The following is a 12,610-nucleotide window of genomic DNA, read 5'->3' on the forward strand; positions in this document are numbered from 1 at the left end:
TGGATCTCAGCTTTCCAGTCCACAAAGAGAAGAGATTGTCAGCTTTCAGCTCCAAAGGAAGTGAGTGGCTCATCAGCTTTTAGGTTTCAAACAGAGGGTGCAAGAGGTGCATTTTAGAGAGTGTGAGAGCAGAGTGTCCCTGGGAACTCACCCAGAGAGATTGCCCGAGAGTATTCCCATGAGTATTAAAGCCTAGCAGAATGGGTAATGCCCACTTTGTCCTACAATAATGTGTCAGTTCAAAGCTTCCAGTAAAATCAAAAAATGCAGATTCAAATAACAAGTGTGCTGTGATGTAATTTATTACCTTAACCTGCAACAAGTTTACGCAAGTGATTATTTTAAAAATGCTTTTTTATCATTGAGATTCCATTTGTGAGCAGTAAGATTACTATACACATATACTGTACTCTTATTTTACATTTATTTTTGATATCTCCTAATGCGTACTATATGTAATTTACCCACTTCAAAACTTTGAAAGTGTATTTTTTTCAAGAATTTCTTATTGCTTATTTTTGGAAATACTGTTGAAGTCATACTTGAACTGTGTTAATAATGTTTATAGCAGAAATAGAGATGAAGTTTTTTCCATTTATATACTGGATTTCTGCAAGTATACCCTTTACATTAAATACTGAGCTTCTGTTATAGTAACTTCTGAGATTTTTCACTGAATAAGCAACATGTAAAACCGGAGTAACTTCCTGTGAGCCTAAACTGGGAGGATATAATTTAATAAAACATGCAGGAAAATTGACAATTGAGAGCACTTAATCACACACTTCTAATATCCAGATATAATAAATTGTCTAAAGTTATGCATTCTCAGTCCACATACACATGGGGAGAACATGCAAACTCCATAAAGACACTAACAGGGCTAGAAATCACACCTGAACTTATGGCACTGTGTAATAATAAAAATAATACTAATACTAATCATACGTTTTACTTGTATAGCACCTTTCCAATGCTGAACCCAATTTACAAATAGGAATGCAACATAAATAAAAGCAAAGATGACATTAATAACACAGGATACAAACTAGTATCAAATATTAATAAATAATTGAAGGTCAATTTTTAAATTTCATTAAGAAACAAGCAGGAAAACAAAGTCTTGCACAAATAGCAGTATTTTTGTACTCAGGCATGTCACAGATTGGACAAACATATTGGTACCCTTATAGCTCATTGAAGTCCTGTATGAGAAGCAATTGTCCCATGTATATCTGTATGCCTTTGATATGTCATTGATTAAAGCAAAGCAAGTGTGAAAAGAGATAAAGCGTTGCTTATTATACAAAGATATTTCTAAAATGGCCATGGCACATTTGTTGATACCCCTAAAAAATAATTGAATTAGAATGATTTAGCTCTTTTATTTAATTTATATCATACATGTCTCCAGTTGTGCAATCTGTCATTCAGCCTGTTTAAATGGAAAAAAGTAGCTGTGTGGTATCATCGTGTGTCCGACATTGAACATGAAAGTAGAAGAAGAGACTTGTCTGAGGAGATCAGAAAGAAAATTTTAGATAAGCATGTTAAAGACAAAGACTTTAAGACCATCTCCATGCAGCTTGATGTTCCGGTGACAACAGTTGCAGATATTAGTAAAAAATTTAAAGTCCATGAGACTGTAGCCAATCTCCCTGGACACAGCCACAAGAGGAACATCTAACGCAGAATGTACAGAAGGATAGTGAGAATTGTAGACAAAAAACCAAAGACAACTTCCAAAGAGATACAAGCTGAACTCCAAGGTCAAGGTCCATCAGTGTCTGATCACACCATCCAATGCTTTTTGAGTGACAGTGAGCTCAATGAAAGAAGACCCAGGAGGACTCTACTGTTGAAAGAAGAACAGAAAAAGCCAGACTGGACTTTGTCAAAATGCATATTTACAAGCAACAATGCTTCTGGGAGAATGTTCTTTAGACAGATAAGACAAACATGGAGATTTTTGGCAAATCACATCAGCTGCATATTACTCATAGTGTTAAGAACAATGAATATTATAAGAATGGATTTCATGATCAATTTCACAACTAAATGCTTAATAACACTGACCATTTAACAGCTATTCATTTGGTCTACAATCTTAGCCAAACCTATGTGGTGCTGCAAATTAAACTCGGAGTCATCTCACTCCTCAAGGTCTTTCATTTTGTTTTTGCCTGATATATCAAGATTTCAGTCTGCAATGAATCATATGCTGTTTTCCAGGGATCAGTTGTATTTTAAGTGTGGCAATATTAGATAGAGAAAGTTCGCTGCAAAAATATCCATCATCAAGAGTTTATTTCAATATAGAGCACATTTGGCACATTACACTTGGATGAAGCACTTCAGAATTAACAGTGCTGATGAGCACCCAACCACCACACTTCACAATCCACTGTTAAACATTTCGCAGTACTGTGGCATTCTAAATATATTTAGAGATTTGCAGTCCATTCATTTGCTATCGAAGCATTTATAATACAGAAGTTTATCATGATAGTGTGACGGGAATGTGCTCTGCAACACCGTCCAGCCCTCTTTGAAACATCACTGCTAATAACATGATTAAAACTAAATGTTGTGATACGGATTCTGTATATCGCCCGACCCGGCACAGACTGACACAGAGGCACATGTAAAATCCAACAAGACTTTATTTTTCTTCAGCTGGAGGGCACATCTTCCCCGTGAACCCTCCAGCCACAACATAGTCCCAAAAGCACTTAACTCAAATGAGCACAACACTCCCGTTTGGCACCACCACTCCTCCTTGGCAACCTCATCCTGTTCCCACCGATTCTGGCTAGTGAGTGGTGGTGGCTGGCCCCTTTTATAGCCCACACGGAAGTGTTCCAGGTGCTTGACCACCTGGTTCTAATTGCACTTCCGGGTGGGGCTGAAGATTTGGGCTGTGGAATCAATGCAGCACCCCCTGGCGGCCACCCCAGGTCCCAGTCGGGCTGTGGAGGACTCAATTTCTCATGGAGCCCTGCGGGAAACTGAGGCACCATTGTCAGCCAGGTAGGCTGCCACCAAGCGTCCCGGGGGAAGTACTGAGACGCCCATGGTTGCTCCCCCGGAACATATATAGAAGGGGTGTCCCGGCCGGGCATGGGACCTGGCCGCCTGCCACAATGTGTACATGTAATGTCACCTTAGTTGATAACATTGACTGCATGCTATGCATCTGCTTAATCTGTCACTACAAAGGTACTGTCAATAAGCAAACAATAGCTGTGTGAAGTAAAGTTAAATGAATCAGATTCCTTCCTTAATTAGCATGTAAAGATAACATTTTTTCCAGTCTAAAGCTTGACTGAATTTGATATGTGCAAGCTATTCAGACTTGACAAATCCTTCATGGCTCTAATTTTCAAACTATTTACCTGAATCTTTCAAAGTAACATGTGGCATGTTTTAATTTAAATGCCTTTCATTGAAGTTTAGTTCAAGTTGCCTGCCATTTTCTGACAAAGGGGCTTCTTAGCCTGATAGTTAATTGTGCCCAGTGTAATGCACGGAATACGTCATTGACAAGTGATGAGGCTTTGGTATTCGTTTCTGGTTATAGAAGCTGACTGATATGTAAAATGACCGATGAAATACACAGATTCAGATGCCAGGTGCGAGGGATACTTTCACACACTCATGAATCATTGCTCATTCCTAACCAAATTTGCAACTGGGTGGTTTTAAATAATATTTAATAAATTTACTGGCAACTGCATACTCACATGTACATTCAGACATTTTTTCATTTTAATGTAAGGTTTTTTTTTTGTTAACATATTTTACTTTAGTTTTCATTATCAGGAATAAAACTGTATTACTGTAATCTAGACAGCTAAAACAAAAGCATGAATTAATTTGTCAGCATTTTGAAATTTTATAAGAAGTTTCATTTTTGCAGTATTAAATGAGAAAATGCAGTCTTTACTTCTATCTTTATTTGAAAAGCCAGATGATCTAGTTTATTTCTAATATCCTCACCTTCTTCATTTTTTCAAACAACTAAAATTTCAATTTTTCCTTATATATCTTATGGAAATTACTATTCCTTCATTATGTAATGCTAGTACTGATGATTGTCAGGGTCATCAGGTGCTATGGATAAGTAAAGCTGTGTTTCTTTTGTATAACTGTTTTACAGTAATTCACCTTATAATTCAAAATAATCTGGCCAAACTGGAGCTTGTAAATTGAAAATAACAATATACCCCAAATAGATCATTGCTGTATGTAGTATCATGGACCTCATACAGCGGTATATTCACAACAATTTATGTAGGATTTTTTACCTTTTGCATATGATTTAAACAAATGTAAGACACTTCCAGGAATATTCACCCAACAGATAAAGTGATTAATTAGAATATAGTGGTCTGTGGTTTCAAATGCTATGCTCAGGTCCAGGAGAACGAGAATTTTTAGTGTCTGCATTAACACACAAATCATTAACTACTTTAACCAGTACAGTTCCATACTATGATTAGATCTAAAACCTCACTGAAACTTATGAAGAATAGACTTTTTATTCAGGTAATCATGCTTTTTCTATAATTTTACTTGAAAAAGGCAGTTTAGAGATTAGGTCTAAGATTCTCAAATGCAGAAGACTGGAGATTATTTTTCTTGGCTGAATTACTGCAGTATTTAAAGAATCTGGGAAGTACCAGTATTTAATGAAGTTAACTGTTTCTAATGTATTATCAATTAGAATATCAGAAACACTGAAAAAGCAAAAGACATAGGTGTATGGTTTTAGTTGAGCAATTATTCTACAATGTTTAGGTAAACCTATAAATAAGTTTAATTCACTGTAGTGATTATGCTGAAGTTTAACAGGGTTTGATTTTGAGAGCTATATTATATTACATCTAATATTGTTTACCAGTAACGACGCATTGCACGGTAACGTACAGTGAATACACTTGAATTATAGTTTTCATCCTCTTTCTCAGCAGGTTTAGCATTCGTTTGCTCAGAGGTTGCTGCTTCCTGAGCAGTTCTTCTTTTCTCCACCCTAGTAGCCTGTTTCTTCTCTTCTTTCATCGTCATCTTTTCGCTTTAAAACTGATTAAGTCAGTGTTTGTGCTGCAATTACTTAGTACGTTTTCTTTAATTTTTCACTTTAGCTGGCACTTAAGTGTTCAATCTGCCTTAAGATTGATTTAAGATATGAAGAGGTAGGGGAAGTGACAGCGAAGATGGTAGGGATGAAAACGGCGCCCGTATGCATGCGCCACACAGCCGCCCTGCTGCCCACTGCTGAGAGTTGATTCTACAATAAAATAAAATAAAAATAAAAAGAATAATAAAAATCATCACCCCAAAAGCGGACAGTAGACATCACGTAGTATATGTGTACCAAATTTCAGGTCAATAGTTCAAACAGTTTGTGAGGTACAAGTGATTTAAAATCCTGGAGAGATAAACGAACAGCCACAGTAGCATATTATACGTATAAAAAGATTTTTATCTTTAAGAAATGCTGCAGAAATCTAACTTTTTTTCCTCTTGGAATTTTCTAGTGCCATTTTATAGATGGGACTGGTTTTAAAAGAAGATAAAATAGTTGAAAAGAAGAACTGATGTTTTGTTTTCAGTTATTATTTCATAATGCACTGTTAACACTGTTTTCCTCTATTTACACTTAGTCTTCTGACATTCACTTTTAAGACTTGACACTGAGCTTTCCATAGTGGAAGGTTTCTTTACAGTGTTTTCAGGGACTAACATGTAACGTATGGCTCTCACCTTAACAGTAATAATCTCCACATTAGTGTTTACATTGCTGGATGTATTAGGATTAGCACCAAAATTAAGATGACTATTCAGAATATTAGCAAACCTACATGCGTCAGAGGTGTCAAAATAAAATGTTTTAACATCACTCTGTAGTTACCGATATGTTTATATCAAATAAAATGCAGAAATGATCAGACATGCCGATGTCCATGACCTTCCTCATATCCATTTTTAATACTTTTGAAAGTACTAGGTCTACCATGTGTCCTCCTCTCTGTGTTGCATGGGTGACGTGCTGACTGAGATCAAAGAAATGCAGTAAGTTAACAAACTCTCTTGTTTTGTAGTCGTCACACTAGTTATGTACATAGTGCAACTCTGTGACCCAAGCTTGACAATACCTGTATAAAAAATAGCGCTTCTTAAACTGCACAAAATATTTTATTTGAAAATCAGACGTAAGATGCAACTTTTTTTTTTTAATACAAATATAATGTAAAATACCAGCCTGGCTACAGACAGACACACAGACCAACGATGTCCCAAAACACATAACGTTTATTATTTTCTTCTGCACCTGCACACACAATACAGTGCACAAACTCCCAGTAAACTCTACTCAATCCTTTCTTTGTCTTTTGTTCTTTTCCTTCTGCCGCCTTCACTCCTCCAGTTGTAAGCTCCATCCTCTGCCTCCCGACTCCCTGAGTGGAGTGTGGCGGCCTCCTTTATACTACACCCAGAAGTGCTCCAGGTCCTCCTCGATCAAGTTCCAGCAGCACTTCTGGGTGTTGCGGAAGTGCTACATGGGAATCCTGCTTCTCTTCTGGCAGCACTTCTGGATGTGACAGAAGTGCTGCAGACCACAGCTCTGGAACTGTCCAGGCGCCGATGTAAACCAGGAGGGCTGCCCTCTCAGGTCCCGGGGAAAGTATTGTTGGCGATATGTCCACTCCCCCAGTCCTCTTCTGAAAAGGGCATCCTGACAGGGCAAGATCCCCTGGCCGTCTATCACAATAGGTATGAATACAAAATGAAAACAAGACGTTAGATGTAACTTTTTTTCATAGAAATACAGGTATGAACACAAAATGAAAATGAGGCGTTAGTTGTAATTTTGTAGTACAAATACAAGTATGAAAATATAAAATGAACACAAAACGTTAGATGAAGACGACGGTGCAATTATGAATGTTTTCACTGTATAATTTTTCTTCATTCCAGAATCAATTTTTTCCAGGATTGTTAGTTTTTCTTTCAGCGTAAACTGATGCCGCTTCTCATTTTTTTTGTTCATCTCAAAGAAAACTTAAAAAACACTTAAAAGAAATATTGTATACAGAAAAGTGCTTAGTTAAATTAACACCTACAGGTAACACATCTAATCTCATGTATTTAAAAACAGAATCATAAAGTAGATAGGCGGCACGGTGGCGCAGTGGGTAGCGCTGCTGCCTCACAGTTGGGAGACCTGGGGATCCGGGTTCGCTTCCCGGGTCCTCCCTGCGTGGAGTTTGCATGTTCTGTGTGGGTTTCCTCCGGGCGCTCCAGTTTCCTCCCAAAGACATGCAGGTTAGGTGGATTGGCAATTCTAAATTGGCCCTAGTGTGTGCTTGGTTTGTGTGTGACCTGCGGTGGGTTGGCACCCTGCTCAGGATTGGTTCCTGCCTTGTGCCGTGTGTTAGCTGGGATTGGTTCCAGCAGACCCCCGTGACCCTGTGTTCGGATTCAGCGGGTTGGAAAATGAATGGATGGATGGATAAAGTAGATAGATGCAATTTTAACCCTGTGTTTAGGGCAGGGGTCTCCAACACGTCGCTCGCAAGCTACCGGTAGCTCGCAACCCCTTTCCAAGTAGCTCTCCAAATTGTAAAAGAATCCTACATATATTTGAAAACTTGATTAGTCAAATTAGGGGTGGGCGATCTTTCCAAAAAATCATATCATGATCCTTTTCACATAAAATCACTATCCACAATCTGAATTGCAATCTTTTCAATGTGGCGTACACTTAAGAGAATATCCGGACTCAAACTCATTCATTTGTTTTAAATATTTTAAATATAAAACAAAGTTGAATTCAATTGTTCTCTCGTTCACTAGCTAAGTGGACTTAAGGAACACGCCCCGAAGCTGGCTAGTGAGTGAGGAAGGCCTCTCCCCTCTGCCCGCTGCATCTCACTCAGATTGTCGCAAATATATCGGTACCGCAAGCGAACTGTGATACATAGCGAAATGAAAGAAGTCGCAAAATCAAGCAAAAGTTCAAGCAAATTATAGAAAAAAATCCGATCTAAATCTGTTAAGTAGTTCTCTCGTGAAAAGCGGACAGACAGACAGACATTGGATTTTATATATTGGTAAACCTTCAAAATAATGTGCAGTTAAAGTCTCAACAGCATTCTCAGCATTTCTGGAGCTTAGTAGAGCCAGACAACTATAAGAATCTTCACCAAGCAGCTCTGAAAATGTCTGCTTTGTTTGGGTCTCCATACCTCTGTGAGTCTGACATGAATGTCATGAAATGAAAGATCAGAACAAGACTGACAGACGAACATTTAAATGACTCCAGAAGAGTGAACCTGAGTGGCTCCACTCCACCAGACGCCTGCCTCTCTTGTTGACTCCATGCAGTGTCAGTCATCTCACTAACTAAAAAACACATCACACATGTAACTGGACCTGTGAATAAAGTGAAACAGTGACATGGAGCTAAATGACAAATGAATAAGGAATATCTGTGTATTTGGAATTGCATTGTTTTGTTTTGACAGCGTTCATGTTTTAAGTCATTAGTGTGAGATACACTATAAAATGTATACAGACGTACAAAATGCACTTGCAGGTGAACTAAATATTTTTTTGTGATGGTTTTAATGCAAAATGTGAGTTGTGGACAGCAACATTTTGTAAATGTTCAGGCAAAACAAGCTTACTCAGTTTGTTTGGGTCGAAATAAGCTATGAGAATAAATGTTAGAAAACATGAGGAGCTCTCGGCCATTTTCATTTTGTATAAGTAGCTCTCGGGGTAAAAGGTTGGAGACCCCTGGTTTAGGGCATTCTTCTAATATTATTTTTCAGCTTGCTTTTCATGTGTTATTTTATTTTTTCTTGGTTAATTCACAATGTTTTTGATATTTTGAGCTTCACCTCTTGCACTTGTTTTCCCATCCTAGGAAATGTTTACTACCTGCATCATCCTCAGAAGCTTAATTTCACTGAAGCTAAGATGGCTTGTGAGCAGGAAGGAGCACATATCGCCAAGGTGGGCCAGCTGTATGCAGCCTGGAAATTTCATAGCCTGGACCGCTGTGATGCTGGATGGCTGGGTGACGGCAGCTTGCGTTATCCCATTGTCTTCCCAAGAGCAAATTGTGGCCCTCTAGAACCAGGTGTAAGGACTTTTGGCTTCCCTGACAAAAATCAGAAACATGGCGTGTATTGCTATAAAATGACTTAAAACTAATTTATAAAACTTGAAGAATCTAACTTTTTAAATATTGTGTTTCTCTTTATTTGTCATTAGACTTGTTTTACTTAATGATAATTTCTATGTTTTTCCTCCAGTGTTCTGGTCTTTAGTCTTCTTCCTATTAAGCTGTGACCTCTCTCCTCCATTTCACTTATTTTTTTCTTTGGTCCTCTACAATATATTGAGCCTTTTCAGGTACTCTTCCTCTCTTGCTCCCTCTATGTCTCCCTGAAAAGTTCAGCTTTAAGTGAAAGTTGAGTTGAGCAGATTACAATGTAAGCTGCTTAGCGCTGATCTTTAGTTTCACTGGATGAAGAAGGAGATCTAAAAAGATGATATTTTGCTCTTGATGAACTGTGACTTGGACAACTGCTTCCAGTGTGGTGTAGCAAGATTGATTAGATTCCTAACAGAAGTATTCTCTTTATTACTGTGGTTTATTTTAAAATATTTAATTTTTAATTTAAATATGCAGCTTCTGTGAGTTGTATGGGTTTGTAATTGTGCTGGTTGACTAAACCCACCTTGCAGCTCTTCTAGATTTTGTGCCACACAGTTTCTGAAAAAAGATTTATTTAAACAAATAACAAAAGAACTGTCCTCCTACAGTACTTATCTTTTGTGACCACTGCTCCTTCTTTAGCAGCAATGAGTTCTTTTATTAGGGTAAATATTATTTTATCCAGAAAACATGTAGAACAGAAGGTGTAGATGTCCCTGTAATGGAAAAGACTAAGAAGGTGTCTTAATGTGGTTTAAACCGAGGCCAATAATGATGGCAAACCAAAACTGTCTTGTGACTGTTTAATGAATCTGTTGGAAATGTACTAAAGGGGAATTCAGCTCACTGATATGTCAAAAATGACTGTCTATAAACAAATGAATCCTAAATTACATGTCAATTGCTGAATTAAAGTAAAGCTGCATTATATATTTAAAATACTAAGAAATGTTTTGTACTATAATACCTAGCCACACATAAGTGACTGGTGAGATAATATACTGTAACATGTCTGTGCCTTGGCCTGGGCCGTTGTAACAGTCATTGTTACAACAGCAACATGCTATTGAAGGGTTTCAAACCAAAATTATTACAGATAGTTTTAAAAAATATATATTTTGTTTTTTATGATTTATTGTGATAAGTGCAGTATACTTTTTTACATTTTTATATTTTTTTTTAAATAATGTAAAAATTACTAATAAAAATATATTTAAACAACATGTGTAATTGATTTTTTCCCCAAATCTGCTTTCTTTTCAGTTTTACAATTGCTTTCCACTATGTTGAAATACGTGATAAACTGTTGCATATTAAATTTGTCCTTAGCTCACGGTTGGACTGGACTGTCCTAAGAGACATTGGTATTGTTCAGCATCCAAAATATGTACACCATGTATAGCAGTGTCATTGCCAAGTTCCCCAAATCATAAAGCTACTGAGTTGGCAAGGTAGGACCCAGCATGAGTCAATCATGTAACAATAGAAATTTCACAGTCCGATAAAGTCTGTTTTTTAAAAAGATTACTGCTGATTCAAAAAATTAACAAATTGCAGAAATTCAGGAAAAGGTTCCTACATCACGATGGCGCAGTTGGTAGACTGCTGCCTTGCAGTTTGGAAACCCAGGTTCGCTTCCCAGGTCCTCCCTGCGTAGAGTTTGCATGTTCTCCCCGTGTCTGCCTGGGTTTCCTCCGGGCACTCCGGTTTCCTCCCACAGTCCAAAGACATGCAGGTTAGGTGGATTGGCGATTCTAAATTGTCCCTGGTGTGTGCTTGGTGTGTGTGTGTGTTTGTGTGTGTCCTGTGGTGGGTTGGCACCCTGCCCGGGATTGGTTCCTGCCTTGTGCCCTGGGATTGGCTCCAGCAGACCCCCGTGACCCTGTGTTCGGATTCAGCAGGTTGGAAAATGGATGGATGGAAGTTACTACATGCTCAGAATAAAAGGCATAAAAAAGGGAAAAAGTTTCTGTTTGATTGTATTGAAACAATATCTAGTTTTCTCATGTTAAGCCTCAGTTACATTCTATAATTAAAAGCTATGTTGCTTTTCTACGGTTATATAGGCTTCATTTCATTATGTTCAGTACAGTTTGAAACTGTTTGCCCAACATGCCTTACTAACTGCAAAGCACATCATACACTGAACTAATCTCTAGTCAGAATAACAAGATTTTATTAGGATATTTCATTTTCAAGGTAGCTTGCTGAAATTATAATAGAACCTTCCATTAACTACTGTATATAATAACATATAAACACACATTTTAACATAACTAGGAAAATACTTGTATCAATTTAACATAACCTAACTAACAAATGACTCTTACACCATGAATCAGAATAACACCATTGCCAGGCCGTGACTGTGAAGTTCACCAGCAATACTAATTTTGAAATACGCTGCCCTACTCAGGGTTTTTGGAATAAGTGTAACAATGAGCTAAATTTGTACTCTGTTGAAGTAAAATCTGGATTTGGATCTGTGCACAAGGAACTCTCAGTTGCTAACATTGCCTTGTTTAACACAAGGTCTGTCAATGGCAAAAAACTGTACTGTCAGACTTCCTTGCAGACTGCTACCTTCATATATTATGTTTAATAGAAACTTGGCAAACACCAAATGAGTTTGTATCTCTAATCGCGGCAACTCCATCTAGTCATGTTTATTTTACAGTGGCTTACAGCTTAAGACAAGATGGGGAGTTCACTATACAGTAATTGCAAGATCTGAGCTAAACATGACAAGAATCCCAATTGAATGTTCATTGTCCTCAAAAGTCTGTGTAACAAAATCTGGTCTTATCTTACTTATTGTTCTCTAGTCTCCTCCAAAATACAATAGATCTTTTAATCTGATCTGACTGAATTTCTAACTCATTTAAGTTCACTTTCCCAGAGAGTTATTTTTGTAGGTGGTGTGGAAAACCAGCCCCCGGACACAGACAGACAGACACCAGAATGTCTAAAAGCACACTCCTTTATTACTTTAAGCACCACAATGCCTTATCACCAACAGTCTTGTCTCCTTCTCTCTTTCTTTCTTTCTTTCTCTCTCTCTCTTTGATCTCCACTCCCCTCCTCACAAGCTCCGCCTCCTTCCTCCCAACTCTGGCTCGTCTACTGGAGGGAGGCAGCCCCTTTTATAATGACCCGGATCGGCTCTAGGTGCTCCGTCTGACGACACTTCCTGGTGTGGCAGAAGTGTTAGGAGACCACCCGGAAGCACTCCAGGTGCCCCTGGGATTTCTTCCGGCAGCACTTCCTGGTGTGACAGAAATGCTGCCATCCAGGGTTCCATAACCATCCGGATGCCCCCTGGCGGTGGCCACGTCCTCCCATAGAGATTAGCTTCCCAGCTCCGTTCCAGTGGCCCCC

General features: G+C 38.2%; 2 protein-coding genes across 3 annotated transcripts in view; both read left to right on the forward strand.

The window, feature by feature from the left end:
• LOC114667240 (EGF-like repeat and discoidin I-like domain-containing protein 3) overlaps positions 1 to 12,610 on the forward strand; it is a 742,682-nt gene that overhangs the window by 206,359 nt on the left and 523,713 nt on the right. The window lies entirely within an intron of this gene.
• LOC114667855 (hyaluronan and proteoglycan link protein 3-like) overlaps positions 1 to 12,610 on the forward strand; it is a 56,229-nt gene that overhangs the window by 12,760 nt on the left and 30,859 nt on the right. The window contains exon 4 of one of the 2 annotated variants that reach the window (XR_007933810.1): positions 8,936 to 9,587. Coding sequence is in view for 1 of the 2 variants with exons in the window: in XM_028823357.2 (XP_028679190.2) it covers positions 8,936 to 9,219 (284 nt within the window). In the remaining variant the exon portion in view is untranslated. Of the gene's footprint in view, positions 1 to 8,935; positions 10,454 to 12,610 lie in introns of those variants that run through there. The other variant, XM_028823357.2, reaches the window with a different exon arrangement.

Source organism: Erpetoichthys calabaricus, chromosome 17, assembly GCF_900747795.2.
Source record: "Erpetoichthys calabaricus chromosome 17, fErpCal1.3, whole genome shotgun sequence".
NCBI classification, from domain to species: Eukaryota; Metazoa; Chordata; class Cladistia; order Polypteriformes; family Polypteridae; genus Erpetoichthys; species Erpetoichthys calabaricus.